Raw genomic sequence first — 16,468 nt, forward strand, 5'->3', positions numbered from 1 at the left:
AAAGTTCATTATTCAACATAGGAGTATTAACATAGAAGACGTACAGAAGGCTTCTTTTAACTGCAGCATGAATAGTCCCTCCCTTTAAATTATGAAACACACAAATGACATAGTTAACTTTGAAACATTAATTTCTAGTGAGTTGGTTTATACAAAAATCCACGTTAAAACCCAAACTAACAAAAGGGTTTATAAAAACATCATAATTATCTTTGGAATACATGATTTCTTCTGCTTTGAGAACAACAACGGGAAGTTGCTCTTGCCATTCTTTGTTTTTTTAGTAGCAGGAGTGCGAGCATCAAAGACAACCCTGATCAAACACATGGTATGCGCTCAGAATGTGAAGAGTAGAAATAGATGAATAAAAAATATCAAGTAAGAACCCGAAAGAAATTGAAAAATGGTGGTCATCTCTTAGTCTTACCTTAAAAAAAAATAGCGTGTGTCGAGAAGAACAACTCTGTTGCCGGAATCACATGGTGAATTGAGCAGGTAATGACCAAAGCTGACGAAATTAATCAATGGGATAGGAACTGAGCAAGAACCACAAATCAATTCCTTTGAAGGGTAACTGGAGTGAGAGAGAATAGGGACTGGAGTGAGAGAGAAGAGGGACTAAAAATGGAAGATAAATTTCTCAGATTAGAGAAAAATGGGCGTGAGAGGAGAGGAGAGAGAGGCGGCGGTGGGAGGAGGTCGTAGTTGTTGAGGGAAAAGGAGAGATGGAAGAATGAGTTTAGAGAGATAGTAAGAGGAGAAGATTATGTGGTTGTGAAGGAAACTACCAAACTACCCCTTATCACGTGAATTTACCAAACCACCCCTGCCACATCAGCGGGTGTACCAAAAGGGTGTACCAAAAGAGTGGTTCACCAATCTTTTTCCGGTTTTGTATTGAGACATTTTAAAATAAAAAACAACGTGGAGCTTATAAAAATAAGTAAATAAATTTGTTTTGCTAACTTTAAGACTGAACTAGATGAATCTCGATTAACTTCAACGTGGAGCTTATAAGACTTCTTATAAAATCTCCAACTCAATTATAAATTGTCCATAAGTTTCAGCTCAAATGAAAAAAATGTCAAAATTCTTATGTTAAACGTCGTGACTGATAATTGAATCTGGCTCATTTACTTATGTTTGTATGTGTGAAATTGCAACATTATCGTCATTTCGTCCATCTAAAAAAATAATGAAAAACAAAATTTTATTTATATCAAATGAGAATCACATGAATCCCATTACGACATGTATCTCGCCTAACTATTCATTATTCACTTCCATCTTTTATACCAACTTTTCATGAATATCGTAAAACTCTAATTTTTCATTGGTAATATTATTGTGATCTTTTGGTGGATGGTGAATTCCAAAGTATTAAAAAATTATTATAAAAGTTAAAATTAAAAAGTACCCGGAACAATATACTAGATAACTTAATTTGACATCAAGATAAATTTAAGCTAATGGACCTATGGACCAAGTAAACAAGTAAAAAAGTTCATTTGCGAATTCAAATATAGGAGTCACTTTTTTCATATACGAGTTACTTATTTATTTACTTCATTTTCTCATCCATGTAAATGTAAGAGTATCACTCACATTTGAATTCCAATTATAAAAATGCAAACCATACATTTTAGTTTGCACTTCCAGCTGTTTCATTTTGGCTCTTTCATGATGTTTGACATTATAAAACTTGTGTTTGTTATTTGTGTTTTCTATGTACTCGTCTTTGAAATTGTCTTGTCCTCAGGGTGAGTTTTTTCAACGTCTAAGATGTCACGGTACGCGGTCATCTCTTCAATAAAACCAACATATAAATTAATTAATGCAATTGGATCTTCAACTTGTTCAACAAAAAAAAAAATGCAATTGGATCGTCAACATAATTTGAAAAATGACCACAAACACGGTTTTTTTTTTTGGTAGAGTTATGTGTGACTTTTATTTGGGTAGAATTATGTGCGAGTTTGAAACCAAAATAGTCATTTTATAAAGTGAGTGAAACCAATCAAGTATATATTTTTAATTTGCATTTGAGGTAAAAAGATCATTAAAAGTGGTATACGAGAAAAATAGAAAAAGGGGTTAGAATTAAACTATTTTTTAGAAAATATAAACCTATAAACTAGTACTACCGTTTATGATAAAGTTACAATAAACTTGCATGGTGTGTATCTACTTGAAGCAACCATAAGCTGTCATCAATTATCTATCTATCTATATAAGACTTCTTATCGGATCACTAACTCAATTATAAATTATCCACAATTTATAGCTCAAATGAAGAAAAAGAAAATGCTAAAATTGATAGTCTAAACGTAGTGACCTGGAATCAAATTTGGCTCATTTACTTGTGTGTGTGAGTTTGCAATAATTATTGTTATTTAGTCTATTCACAAAAATAAAATATTGAAAAGAAAAATGTTACTGTATTTGCTAACGAATGAAAATGACATGAATCCCATTGCGACATGCATTTCGGCCAACCATTCATTATTGACTTCCATCTTTTTCACCAACTTTTACGTGCATTTCACAAAACTCTAATTTTTCATTGGTAATTTTTATTTGCGATCCTTTCGTGATATTCTTTTTAGTGTACGTATTTAGCAATGCCGTATTGGTAATAGATGTGCATGGAAGTTTGTCATAATATTATAGCAATGTTGTATATGGAGGCCCAAGGCAAATTCCAAAGACAAAAAATAATACAATAAAAAGTTAAAATCAAAAATAAGAATTGAATTTATGTTTGTACGCAAAAACATTACTAGATGACTTGACATCAAGTTAAATTTAAGCCAATGAACGACGTATACAAGTAAGAAACTTTATTTGCCAACCAGCGAAAAGATGGGCACTCACGTGGCCGTCTTCTCACTCTTTTTATTATGCTAACGTTTGAAAATTATGAACGGTGTTTTTTTTTATGAAATTTTGATTTTGATTAAAACTAATAAAATATAAATGTTTGTTGCTTTCAAGTTATAAAAAATCAAAACCATGATTATCTGTTTCAACGACATTGACAATAATACAATATAACAAAAAATATAATCTAAATTCATTTTTTTAATGACACCAACAACAATTTTATTATAGAAAAAGTTGTTTAAGGGTATAATTGGAATGATGAGAAAGTAAGTATAAATATACTCATCTAGTTTGTTACACTTTTTAAATGATAAATAAAAAAAATATATATTCATATTGTGTTTGTTATATTTGTTTTAATATTTAAATTTATTTTTATCTATGTGTTACATGTATTATTTGTATTGAAAATTAAGGGTATTTTTGGAAAGAAAAATTCAGCTCAAAAATGCTGATAGGAGTAGTTTTCTTTATACATAGTATAAATTTAAGGCTTAAATAAGAAAAACGTCCCTGTAAGTTCGCGTGTTTTTGGTTTTAGTCCCTGTAAGTTTTTTTGTTGCGAAACAACCCTTGTATTTTCATAAATTTTTGAAATTCGTCCCTGCCGTCACCATCCGTTAAAAAAACGCACATGTGGCTAACGAAGGCTGACGTGGCGACCTGTGACGTGGCGAAATTGGTTGATGTGTCCATCCATGTGGCCAGTCACCAAGTTTCAGGGACCAAATCCAAAAACGAAAATTACGAGAGGGACCAAATCCAAAAACGAAAATTACGAGAGGGACTAAATCCAAAAAAAGACGGTAATCACGAAAAATTCAAATTAAAAACCAATTTCTCTTCCATCTTCTTCCTCATTCCTCACTTCCAGCTTCTTCATTATCTTCATCCTTCTTCACCTTCCTCATCTTTGTAATTACAAGCCTAAGAATGTCTTCATCATCCATTGCTAACTCTTAGGTGAGGATCCGGATCCTCTAAATCTGTATTTTCTCTCAATCCTCTCAACAATAAAATCCAAACATTAATTTAATCTAACAGGTGAAAAATTGAAAGAACAAATTATTAAAACAAACACATTCCACAAAACAGAACACAATCCTAATAGCGCATAGAACCATTCTAGCGTCGACTTGTTTTCTTCTTCGGTGTGTATCTTCTCTCTTTCATTTTTATTGATTTCTTTAGAGTTGTTATGTCTTCTTTCGATATATAGCTGCAAATCCAAATCATGCCTAATAAGGTGTTGGAGTGCGATATTAAAATTATAGTCAATTGGCCACATTTAGAAAGAAACAATTACTATTGTAATGCTTTGGTTTTTCTACCTTGATCAGTCCTTTTTCAGTTATATGTATGAACTGTAATGAGAATGGTTTTTAAGCTTGTGAGTATAACCCTTTTCAATTTTACAACTCATTGGATAGCTAAATTCAGATAACCACAATTGTCAGCTCAGCTAGCGAAATGGCTTGGGAAAGAACAGCCTCGACGTCCTAATGAATCCAGTTATGAGTTGGAAGGTATTGAAGGAACATTACCAACATCTAGAATTATTCCAAGCTTTGGAAAACTATATATGCATTTAATTTCTAGAAAATCAAATATAGAAGAGTTAGCAATGGATGATGAAGACATTCTTAGGCGTGTGATTACAAGAACGAGGAAAATGAAGAAGTAGAAAGATAAAGAAGAAGCTGGAAGTGAGGAAAAAGATGGAAGAGAAATTGGTTTTTAATTTGAATTTTTCGTGATTACCGTCTTTTTTTGGATTTAGTCCCTCTCGTAATTTTCGTTTTTGGATTTGGTCCCTCTCGTAATTTTCGTTTTTGGATTTGGTCCCTGAAACTTGGTGACTGGCCACATGGATGGACACATCAACCAATTTCGCCACGTCACAGGTCGCCACGTCAGCCTCCGTTAGCCACATGTGCGTTTTTTTAACGGATGGTGACGGCAGGGACGAATTTCAAAAAGTTATGAAAATACAAGGGTTGTTTCGCAACAAAAAAACTTACAGGGACTAAAACCAAAAACACGCGAACTTACAGGGACGTTTTTCTTATTTAAGCCTAAATTTAAATATATAAGTCACTTCTCTTTCTCTTGTATAGTATTATTTATTTTTATTTAGCTCATTTTCTCGTCGATGTAAGACTATTACTTACATTTGAATTCCAATTAACGCCATTCAATTAATGAAAAATGTAAACCATACATTTTAAATCCATTGTCCTACCATTTTATTTTTTTTGCATGACTTATGAACTAGTCCACGGACGGATGCATGTTGGGACATTAGAGGTCCCTTTAGATGACGATACTACATACAATACTTTTTTTCTTATGATTGAAATAGAAGGAAGTACAAATAAATATGTGAAGAGAGTTGACCATTATAGTCATCGAAGCTTGGTTCTATCCACGATTGATTATGATGTTAATCCAAATTTAACCACACACAAGAATTATTCCACCTTTCATATGGAATCAAACACATCCTGTTCAATCAGACTCAGTCGTATATCATATAACTTTATTTTATGGTAGTATGTCATATATCATCATAATATAATAATGTATTAATTTTGATAGTGAACCACATAGATAAACTTATCAAAAAAATAAGAAAAGAGAACCACATACATCACAATGGCCTGAGCACGTTCTATCTACGTGGGGCTGTGGCCTGTGGAAATTGGAATCCCACCAAGAACAGCTAAGAACGCAGGCGTTTCGATCATTTTCATACCCAAACCACACCACCAATGATCTTCTGCCACGTGGAGAAATGCCAGAGAGTAACAACAATGGTTTGGACCCCACCACAAAACGCAGTATCTCAACAGCAGTCAATAATAACGCGGCTTTTAGCTCAAAGCCAGCTTGTCCACTTCATAATTTATTGAATTGAATAATCTTTTTTTTTTCTTTTTCTAATATAATATCTTATGCGTGTAATTGCAGAAATTAATTTATCGAGTCGAGTACAATTGTATCGATTTTAAGTTGCTACATTGTTAGACTTGGTGGGAAGTACAAATATTCTACTAGATTAGCTGTGTTCTGGTGCCAGATACATATCTGATACTAACACAACACTGATGCATAATTACATTGAATTATATCATTCCTTCAAATTATTATTAGCATCAACATGTCTTGTTCGATATTCGTATCTAAATTTATGTTTGATAGAGCTGAAGAAATTTTTTTATCATCGCATCCAAATGTTGAGTAGATTTTCGTTGAATAGTCCTCGGTTCTTTACAATCATAAAATAATACCTATAATAATATCTACAATATATTTTTTTTTAAAGGAAATATCTACAATATCTATATCTAGTATATAAACATTTTTTATATATATTGTAAAATTAATGCAAGAAGGAAAGAAAAGGACGAGAAACAAAAAGGTTGTGTTTCTGAGTTAAGAGGTCATTAACATAAGTCAGAAAAGAACAGAACAGAAACCACCTCTCTCTCCGAAATTAAGGTGGTTGTGTTCATCACTTCATCGTAAACTACCATAGTAGTCGAGTCGGAATGTGTAATCCACGCGCTCTCTTCGTTTCGCTCTCTCTGTTTCTTCTTCTAGCACTTGTTTCAGCTCAAACTAAGAGATCTGTATGGAACACACTCACAGGTATGTGTTGAAAGATCTCTGTTTATAAACTTTGATAGTGTTAATTTGAGCTTATTAGAGATTTGATTGAATTCTCATAAATGTTAGTTAATTGAGCTAGCTAAGAATAGTTTGATAATGTTTATTGAACTGAACTGAATCATGGAAAATCTTATCAGAAAAATGAAACTATTGATATTTATAGTAGTTTCAGTTAGAATTTAGAAACAGTCCTGTCCTAATAGATTCTTTTGATGCATGTTAATTCAGCATCTTCTTTAGATAATTTACCAGTGATGTTGTCAATTTGAGAAAGTTTCTTAAATTGAAAGAATCTTGTAATAAACAATAATTTCTCATTTAAGTTGAAATTAGTTTCTTTATCTTAAGGTTTTTAAGGAGCTTTCCAGTTTAACTTTATCTTTTGGGAAGAATCATAAATTTGTAGGAAGCTTACAAAAGTTAAACAACTTTGTTTTGCAGGAAGTCCACCACTGGTCATCTCACATGGTGGTTTTTCGGGCATATTTCCTGATTCTAGTGACTCTGCTTATATTTTGGCCGCACAAACCAGCACACCCAATGCCGCTCTATGGTGTGATGTGCAATTGACGAAAGATGCAGTTGGGATTTGCCTTCCAGATCTCAACCTTTCAAACTCTACTGACATTTCCGGTGTTTTCCCAAATAAAACTATGAATTATTTGGTTAATGGTGTACCCACAAGTGGCTATTTTTCTGTGGATTACAACTTCGAGAGCCTATCCAGTGTCACTGGTAAGTTTAACTTGTGTCGGATATTTAGTTTTGTTGTTATGGATTCAGTATTTTGTGGACTGATTGATTCTTTTGTAACACATTTTGTTTTACGATTTAAGATCTTTTCTATGTTTAGCTTACTGGTGAGTTTTCAAATTTATTATGGTTTCTGAAATCTTTTTGTTATGGACAGTAACTCAGGGAGTATACAGTAGGTCACCCCTTCTTGATGGCAATAATTTTATAATTAATACTGTCGATGACGTACTCAAATTAGTGGCCCCACAAACACCAGGTTTGTGGTTGAACATTCAGGTAAATGGATTGTATAATCCACTTTCATGATTTACTCTCCTTGTTTGTTCTTAAACTAACTCTTACTTTTTCTGATATTTTACAGCACGATGCATTCTACACGCAACACAATTTGAGCATGAGAAGCTTTGTACTTGCAGTTTCTAGAAGACTGCATGTCAGTTATATTTCATCACCTGAGGCTGGTTTTCTGAGAAGTATTACAACACGCTTCAACCCAAAAACAACGAAACTTGTCTTTAGGTTTCTCAATCAGGAAGACACTGATCCATCAACCAATCAGACTTATGGTTCATTGTTAAAAAATCTTACGTTTATCAAGACGTTTGCTTCTGGAATTCTTGTTCCCAAGGGATACATATGGCCTGTAGATGCTAGTCTTTATCTACAACCACATACCTCTTTGGTCTCAGACGCGCATAAAGCGGGGCTGGAAGTGTTTGCATCAGATTTTTCAAATGATATTGTTACTAGCTTTAATTACAGTTATGATCCTCTTGCTGAATACCTCCAATTCATTGATAACGGCGAGTTCACCGTTGATGGTGTGCTGACTGATTTTCCTTTAACTCCATCCGAAGCAATAGGTTAGTTATTTACTTATCTTTCTCCATTTTGTTAATGACTTGCCGCAAATAGAATGAATCTGATTTGATCAAAATCTTATTCACTAAGAACATGATTGGATGGAAAAGTTTCAATGGGAAGGAAAAATATACATTTATATGCCAACATTTTAATTATTTGAGTAAGGAGTAAAATAAGATAAGATATTATCACATATAGACTTCTAGTTCCAATCATTGCTTTTTTACTTTTTTAAACATTTTTTTGCTGTTATATATTTTAAATGGAAAATTTTCCCATGATCCCATCCCCTACAAATTTCTCCATATCAATATATTCATTGAATAATCTCTTCAAAGTAAGAATTTATCAATTGAATTGGCCTGCTAAATGATACATAATCAAGTTGGTATAACAAAAAACTAGTTTAACTTTACAATCTTGGTAAGGAGGTACTTGTTCTTGCCATGCGGGTGCTCCTACAAACTATACAATCATTGTTCAATAATAGGACACTGATGGAATCATGTTGACCTTATCCGATTTCTTGTCCTAATGCTGATGGTGCACACACAAAATTTACTAAAAATAGAATATCTTTTCCAAACACCCACGACCTTCTGCATTTTTGCTTCCATCTTAGACTAGGCACCTTCTCTAGACAGGTAGGGGATCTGGTTGTATACCCTTTCATATAAGAAATTATCATAAAAATTTCATTTCAATTTTCAATTTCCTTATAAAGATTTCCGTCCTCTTGGTTTTTCATGCCTATTAACTATCCATACTGTCATTTTCTTCATCAATTTTAAAGTCCTTTTACATCCTCTAAACATACGACAAAGGTGTGCAATTGATATTAATTTCTTGTTATTTTACATACTTAAAAATTGTAACCTTAGAATATATATGTATGCTTGTGTGTACTATTCTTTAGTCTCTATTTAAGAAGGTGTTGAGTTTGTCTTCTCATTTTGCAGATTGCTTTGCTCACATAGGCAACAATGCTACAAGAAGAGGTACATTTTGTCTTGATCTTAAATATGTATTCTCACCTTGTTGATCAATAATTTCTAGTTGTTTCTTTGCACGATTTCCATCATTTTGTGGCCGCATAGTGTTCATCGTTGTTGACTTATTGCTCTCACTTCTTATATTTTCAGATAAAACCTTGATTATCTCAAAGTATGGAGCAAGTGGAGATTATCCAGCTTGTACCAACTTAGCATATAACAAGGCCATACAAGATGGTGTGGATGTTCTTGACTGCCCTGTTCAATTGTCAAAGGACGGGACACCATTTTGCTTAAAATCAATTGATCTTCTAGAGAGTACCACAGTTGCTCAAACTAGCTTCAGCGATTTAGCAATGAGTGTCCCTGAGATCAAATCTGGCCGTGGCATATTTTCATTCAACTTGACGTGGAACGATATAAAAGGACTGACCCGTAAGTCAAAGAAAGTTCTATAGTTTTTTTTCCAGCAGTTAAATATTATTCAGACTTTCCATATTTGCATGGTGGTAACCCAGACTCTTCTAAGTCTAATTGACTGATACTTCAATAAGCCATAATCTCAGAATCAGATAGAGACACACGCATTAAAAAATTGTGTTTTAGGAAAAATTTAGCTTAGAACTTCACTTTATAGGATAATCAAAGATTCATGGGTTGTTTTCCATTGAAAACATTTCGCTTTTGGTGTTTTGCACTTATATTGATTTGCATTGTTTTGAAGAAAGAATATGTTTTAATTTTTATAAAAGAGCAATTGACATGTTTTTCTGTTCCCTATTTTCCCTGCAGCCTCAATATTGGCCCCTTTCTCAAAATACACATTGTTCAGGAATCCAAAAGCTAAGAACGATGGGACATTTTTAACATTATCAGATTTCTTGTCGTTAACAAAAAATCAGACTTCTCTATCAGGCGTCTTGATCATTGTTGAGGTGTGTTCTATCATGCCTATTATTTCTGTATATAATTCATTCTATCAGCTGTTATTCAAACTCACAATGTTTATAAGATTATGTTAGTAATAGGACTCCTAAGGGCAGAAGTTATAGAATACTAGTTGTTTATTTAATAATATTATAAATAAGTAACTGTTACTTGTGTGTAGTAATTGCTGTCTGCAGTAATTGGTGTCTACTAAACTTCTATGTAACAGATATAAGACTTAGCATTATAAATAAGTTGCAGAGGAAAATAAAGGCATTCGGGGATTGGGATAAAGGATAGGTAGGGAGAGATCAAGCTCTCGAATTCATGGAGGGGAGAGAACCAAGACTCTCGAATTTCTTGGGATTATATTGGAATATTACTATTAGTATATAATTTTGATATCAGTATATATCAGATTAGTGCAAATTTAATGGTTTAGGGCCATTTACTCCATAGTTGGTATGACTGATTATCTGGTTTCACCTTGTTACTTTGAAAGGCCTGCACCCTGCATGATCCAGAAAATAAGAATAGGAGATATTAAGTCTATCGTGTATTGTTTTTGCATTGTTACGACACTTGTGAGTAGGATATAATAAAAATGGCAAATGACAGACTGACTTGCCAAAAGTGACATTCCTGTGAATTTCCGTTCTAGTATTTCTTCACGAACTCTGCCTGCTGAGTTACTTCAACCAAAGAAAAACAAATTGGTTTCTATTTGGGCATTGGATAGATTTATAACGATTGCATATTCTAAGCCTACAAACTTTTTGTTTCAAATTTATTTTCTTTAATTTTTTATTGAATAACATTATGTTGTGTGTTTCTGTTATCAGAATGCAGCCTATCTTGCAGAAAAGCAGGGATTAAGTGTGACCGATGTTGTCATTAATGCTTTAAGTAAAGCAGGTTATGATAAACCAGGGAGCCAAAAAGTTTATATCCAATCCACTAATAGCTCTGTACTACTGAAGTTCAAGGAGAAAACCAAATACGAGCTTGTCTACCAGATTGACGAGAGTGTCGGTGATGCTACCAATGCTGCTGCTGAGGATATAAAAACATTTGCTAGTTCTGTGGTTATCAACAAAGATTCAGTATTTCCTAAGAATGCAGGCTTTGTAACCACCCAAACAAACATTGTGGAAAAGCTACGAGCTTCTAACCTCTCAGTTTTCGTAGAAACATTCAGCAATGAGTTTGTATCTCAGGCGTTTGATTTCTTCTCAGATTCAACTGTGGAGATCAACTCGTTTATTCAGGGTGCAAAAATTAACGGGATCATTACAGACTTCCCTAAAACTGCTCATAGATACTCAAGTAAGTGCTAGAAAATTATACTGTACCATTGATAGGAGTTTAATTGGGCCTGATACTATTGAGGGTGATGTGCTGGTGGGCTTTAAAAATGAGAAGCCCAAAGTGTGGAGAGTTTACACTAGGAAAAAGAAGAAAAATAGTGTGGGAAATGTGAGTGCTGAGCTGGCAGATAGTAGTAGATTCTCCCAACAAAAAGGTGTGTGAGAGGAAGGAGTAGGTAGGATTGAGTTTGTTAAACTTGATATGGTTAGGCAGTAAGTTTTTTCACTGAGGAGCTTTTGGTCTGGGCAGATTGTTCATCCATTTCTTCATCATTTAATAATATAAATTCATCCATTTCCTTCTTCAAAAAAAAAAAAAAATTCATCCATTTCCTTAATTAACTTTGTTTTACTTGACAATTGTTATCTCTGCTCTATCAACCATCAAGTCTGTTATCTCTCAATTATCGACATAATAATTGTTCTCTATTCTTTTGCAGGAAACAAATGCCTAAACTTGGGTAATAACACACCTCCCTACATGCAACCTGTTCAACCAGGAAGTCTTTTTTCAGTCATTAGCAATACGTCATTGCCTCCAGCTATGGCTCCACTCCCTCCCTTGACTAAAGATGAAGTGGTAGAGCCATCTTTGCCTCCGGTTGCTAAAATAGCTCCAGCTGTTAGCCCTGCTGCCGGAACCAAGTCCCCACCCGGAAACGCACAGCCTAAGGTTTCTGCTTGCTTCTTCTTGTCCAGTCTTGCTGTGTTTGTAGCTTCTATTCTTCTGCTTTGAGTGAAATCATCTCTTCACTTCCTGCCAAAAAGAAGAAAAAAGAAAGAAAAAGGAGAAGGTGTCTTTGCTGGTTTCAACCCTCTATTGCCTCATGATCTCTGCCAGGATAGTGGCATGACACTTATGGCTTCACACTGCATGAATAATCCACAATTTTTATTATTTTTTTTAACTTAGGAGCAAATTCTTTTCATTGTAGCTATGCATGTTCATTCTAAGTTCTCCAATTGCTTCTTGGGTTTGTACTATTAGTACAAAATCCTTAGTGGTGTATATCTACGGACTACGAATTCATCTTAGATGTTTATCTTGTATTATATATTTATAATTGTATTTGTTGGTGTGCATTTGGCATTAGATAAACAAGTTGAGGTTCGGATGAAACTTTTTTGAGAACATGCAGAGCATGTGTATTTTGTTAATTGTTTCAATATAAGTAGATTTTGTTTTGATCGTTAAAATCAACAGAAATTATAATAGCATAGATTGAATTTGAAGAGTTTATCTAAACCCTCCCATTCCAGTTTTTTAGTTCCTCCATTTAAAAATAAAATAAAAACTGTATCATGAATAAAAATATACTCTCCCGTTCAAGTTTTTAGAGATTAGTTATAAATTTTTATATTTTCCTCTTTTTCTTTTATACATAGACGATCTAAGCCCAAAAAATTTCCTTTCTTCTAATCTAAAGTACTCTCCTCTCCTCCCCTCTAAACTTTCTAACTGACCCTAATGTTGCAACATACAAGGTCACCTCATCAATAACAAATTGTAACATTTGAAGAAATTGCAGCTGAAATAAGGTGCCTCATTAATTTAAAATCAAATTCAAAGGAACCTATGGATTATATTAGTTCTAGATAGGAAATATCTTCCTACATGAGACAATGTTCGAGAACATCAAACTAATTAATGTTTGTTTTTGGAGTGTGTAATTTGCAGTTTTGCACTATTTTTGTTTACATTTTCTTCTAAAAAAAAGTATTTTATATTTTGAAAATATTTTCTATTTTTGAGTTTTAAAATTTATTTTAATTTTAATTTTTAACAAAGAGATAATAATCTCTTGAAGAATTCACCAAAAAAACTCTTATAGTGAACAACTTGTGCATTTTTTTTTAAACAATGAAAAATCGTCAAAATAATTGTTATTTTTAATTTTTAAAAATGCATCGTCTCTAACCTGCATTTCATCTTTTCTCTACTTTAGTAGTCTCACTCTTCTATCTTTTTATTCAACAACTTAAAACAAACACATATTTAAAAAAAAACGAATTACAAAGTAAATTGTACCCAATATTTTAATTACGTGCTATTATATTATTTTAAAAAAAAAATGATATTCAATGGTTTTTTTAAGGAAAATGCTACATGTCCTCGAGAGTTTTTATCACAAGAACATAGCGACAGTGAAAAAGTAACTGCAACAAGATTTTTTTTTTATTCCCATCTGTATTGTAATACAGTAATTCCAAGATTCCAAGATTTAATGGCTTTGCTTCATTTGCTAAAGCTTCGTGAGAGGTTGGTTCGCTTTATATAGCACTTCTCTTTTTTTAACATTAAAAAATGTTTTTCATAGAACAAGATGTATAAAAGAGAAACACCAGAGTTTTACAAATAGAACACAAACGACCTAAAAGAGATAAAAAAAAAAAAAAGTGTTGTTAGCCAATGTTCAAACAAGAGATAGGAATAAGTCATCAACCATGATGAAAGTAAAATTAACATATTTTGTCATCAGCCATCAATAAAAAGTAACTTAATTTTTTTTTTTAAATGATGAATAGAGACTTCCTTTTAACTAAATATTCTATTATTCCTCTATTTTAACTTATACTTTATCTAAGATTCAATAGTTACTAGTAATTAACAAAAGTGTTATGTTGACACCATATACCGTATGCTATGCGAATTTGATTTTATCCTGACTTTCTGTCTCATTTAAATTGAAGGGTTATGCTAATAAGTGTTATAAAGGTACTTGTTAAAGATTCAAAAGAGAAAAAAATATATAAAATTTATGTAAAATTTTTTTCTTTTTTAAGTTTCAATGTGCTGAATATACAGTTTCTAAGAAAAAATTTCTTCTTTGAATTTGTTAGCATTTCTTTAAAGTGAATGTAACTTTATACAATATTTCATCTTTTTGTGTCTAAGCTACATTTTGTAATTTAATAAATTATCACCACATTCGTCTAAATATATACTTTATTAGAGCTCTAAAGTGTAGTTTTTGTCAACAATATATTCACAGATTTTGTCAACAATAAATTCATTAATTTGCATAATACATAGTGTATCGTAAGATCAGATGTACTATTTGACGTAACCAAGAGTTGTGTGTCAAAGCGTGTAGACTGTATGTTGGCAATTAGCTAAAAAAATGTGTAGACTATATGGTCTATGGAGTTATATATGACGAAAGATACACGCATGTCACACGATGGAGTGAGACAAACTTTTTATTTCTAACAATTTTTTTTTATATACCTAGTTAGTCAGTTACCTTGGATAGAAGCATCATTGAAGGCGATGGGGATTTGCCGAGTCAGTCATCTCGAAATCTGGAATTGTGGTTTATCAAAATTCGTAGCTTCCATATTATTCCAACTTTTTTGATTTGTCACATGATCATATTCATACGACAACGTAGTTAGTGTTTTGTTTTGTTGTCTTGATATTATCCAAATTATTCTTTTCTTTGCCTTAAAAAAATTAACACACATCCCACTTATCCCTTTATTTTTTTTATAGAACATCTCAATTACCCTTTTTATTTTTATTAATTATTAATCAAAATCTATAGTGTAATATTATGATTTAGGAATGATATATGGTAAGTTGGTCTAGTTTTTTTTCTTCTAATGAGAGAAGCTTCATATTCTCTCTGATCTCTCTTATTTTTTATTCAAATGATTAAGACCATAAAAGTTGTTGTTGTTACGGTCGATTGTAATGTAAGTCACGGCCGTAACAACCTATGGTCTTCAATTTTGTTGTTTTTCATTGAGCAATTAGATGATTATGTGTAAATAACATTCATAAGACTTGTAATCACAAAATAATGCATAAGTTCAGCCGTGGCTAGACTATAAAATGACATAAAAAAATGCTACATTACATATCCGTTATTTTTAAACAGCTCAATAATAACAATGCAATTCATGACTCGTTTTTCTCCTTCTCCTATAAATTTGGATCATGACTATTCCTTGTGGCTTGTAAAAAACGACTACTCTTTGTGGCCACCACACAATTATTTTCCACTTCAATTCCATTTAAATTTCATGAACTTTCTATCCAAATTTGTCTCCTCCATTCCATTCCTATAATCACGATTCACACCTCTTTCTCTACCATAATCTCTCCCTTCATTCTTGAGCCCCTCATAACCATTCATTCATATCATATGAATTTAAATTATTTTCTCTCTCATAATCCACATCATTAATACTATTTACACCAATTGTAGGGGCATACTATCCTCAACCACATCCCATATGCCTCAATCAAATTTTCGACATTAATCTTGCCATTATTAGAAATTGTAGGACTCTCACCATCTTCAACAATCTTGATTGAAAAAACTTCACTGTCAATCTTCACATTACTCACACGATTCACCAAACTATTGATTTTTGTCCATACTAAAATTCTAGCAACATTCATCGTCTTCTTGGGAGTGCACTATGTCTATGTATCAGCGGCGTAGCCAAAAAATTTAAACAGTGGGGGCGCTATATGTAGATTTGTAACATTAAATATATATACTACATTCATTACTTTTAAGTGTCGTAGTTTACCACTTCACGTATGTCAATGCATAAATTTGATCACTAATATATTTAATTATCTATTACAAAAGATTATAAAAAGTTTATATTTTAAAAATATTCAACGAACAATTTAAACATCTTATATGTTAACATTTGTTTTTATATATTAATTAAAAAAATATTGTCGAATTAAGTTATATAAATAGTGCAAATGATCAAACCGCAACACTTAAAAAGTAATAGAGGGTGTATTACATTTCATTTTCCATTGCTTATTGACATAAATAAAATTATCACAATTAAAACTATGTTCAAAATTCAAATCATACACATATACTATAGAACTTATATAACCTGTAATGCTCCCAATTTCCAATACAATAATTTTGTCATTTCTTAATGGATAAAAATACACAAGCTTTAATTTTTTGGAGGTAAGAAAATCTTCAAATCTTCAAAAAAAAAAAACTTATCAAAAGCACGTGTTAGTGG

The 16,468-nt window shown here is 32.3% G+C and overlaps 1 protein-coding gene and 1 long non-coding RNA gene across 2 annotated transcripts in view; one reads left to right on the forward strand and one right to left on the reverse strand.

Annotated features, from left to right (window-relative positions):
• LOC146925087 (uncharacterized) overlaps positions 1–882 on the reverse strand; it is a 38,282-nt gene extending 37,400 nt beyond the window's left edge. The window contains exons 1-2 of the long non-coding RNA XR_015010362.1: positions 428–882; positions 45–313 (exon numbers count right to left, since the gene is read on the reverse strand). This is a non-coding gene — a long non-coding RNA (uncharacterized LOC146925087). The remainder of the gene's footprint in view (positions 1–44; positions 314–427) is intronic.
• A 5,397-nt stretch (positions 883–6,279) lies between these two features.
• On the forward strand, positions 6,280–12,658 carry LOC146925088 (glycerophosphodiester phosphodiesterase GDPDL3-like). The gene is made up of 9 exons (XM_085710064.1): positions 6,280–6,534; positions 6,997–7,290; positions 7,466–7,587; positions 7,673–8,174; positions 9,135–9,173; positions 9,318–9,602; positions 9,960–10,102; positions 10,937–11,420; positions 11,902–12,658. Exons 1-9 carry the CDS (start codon positions 6,435–6,437, stop codon positions 12,195–12,197), a joined length of 2,265 nt encoding a protein of 754 aa, XP_085566190.1. The 5' UTR covers positions 6,280–6,434; the 3' UTR covers positions 12,198–12,658.
• The last annotated feature ends 3,810 nt before the right edge of the window (positions 12,659–16,468 follow it).

The sequence above is a fragment of the Medicago sativa genome, chromosome 5 (genome assembly GCF_051527215.1).
Source record: "Medicago sativa cultivar Bolivia chromosome 5, Bolivia_mono, whole genome shotgun sequence".
NCBI classification, from domain to species: domain Eukaryota; kingdom Viridiplantae; phylum Streptophyta; class Magnoliopsida; order Fabales; family Fabaceae; genus Medicago; species Medicago sativa.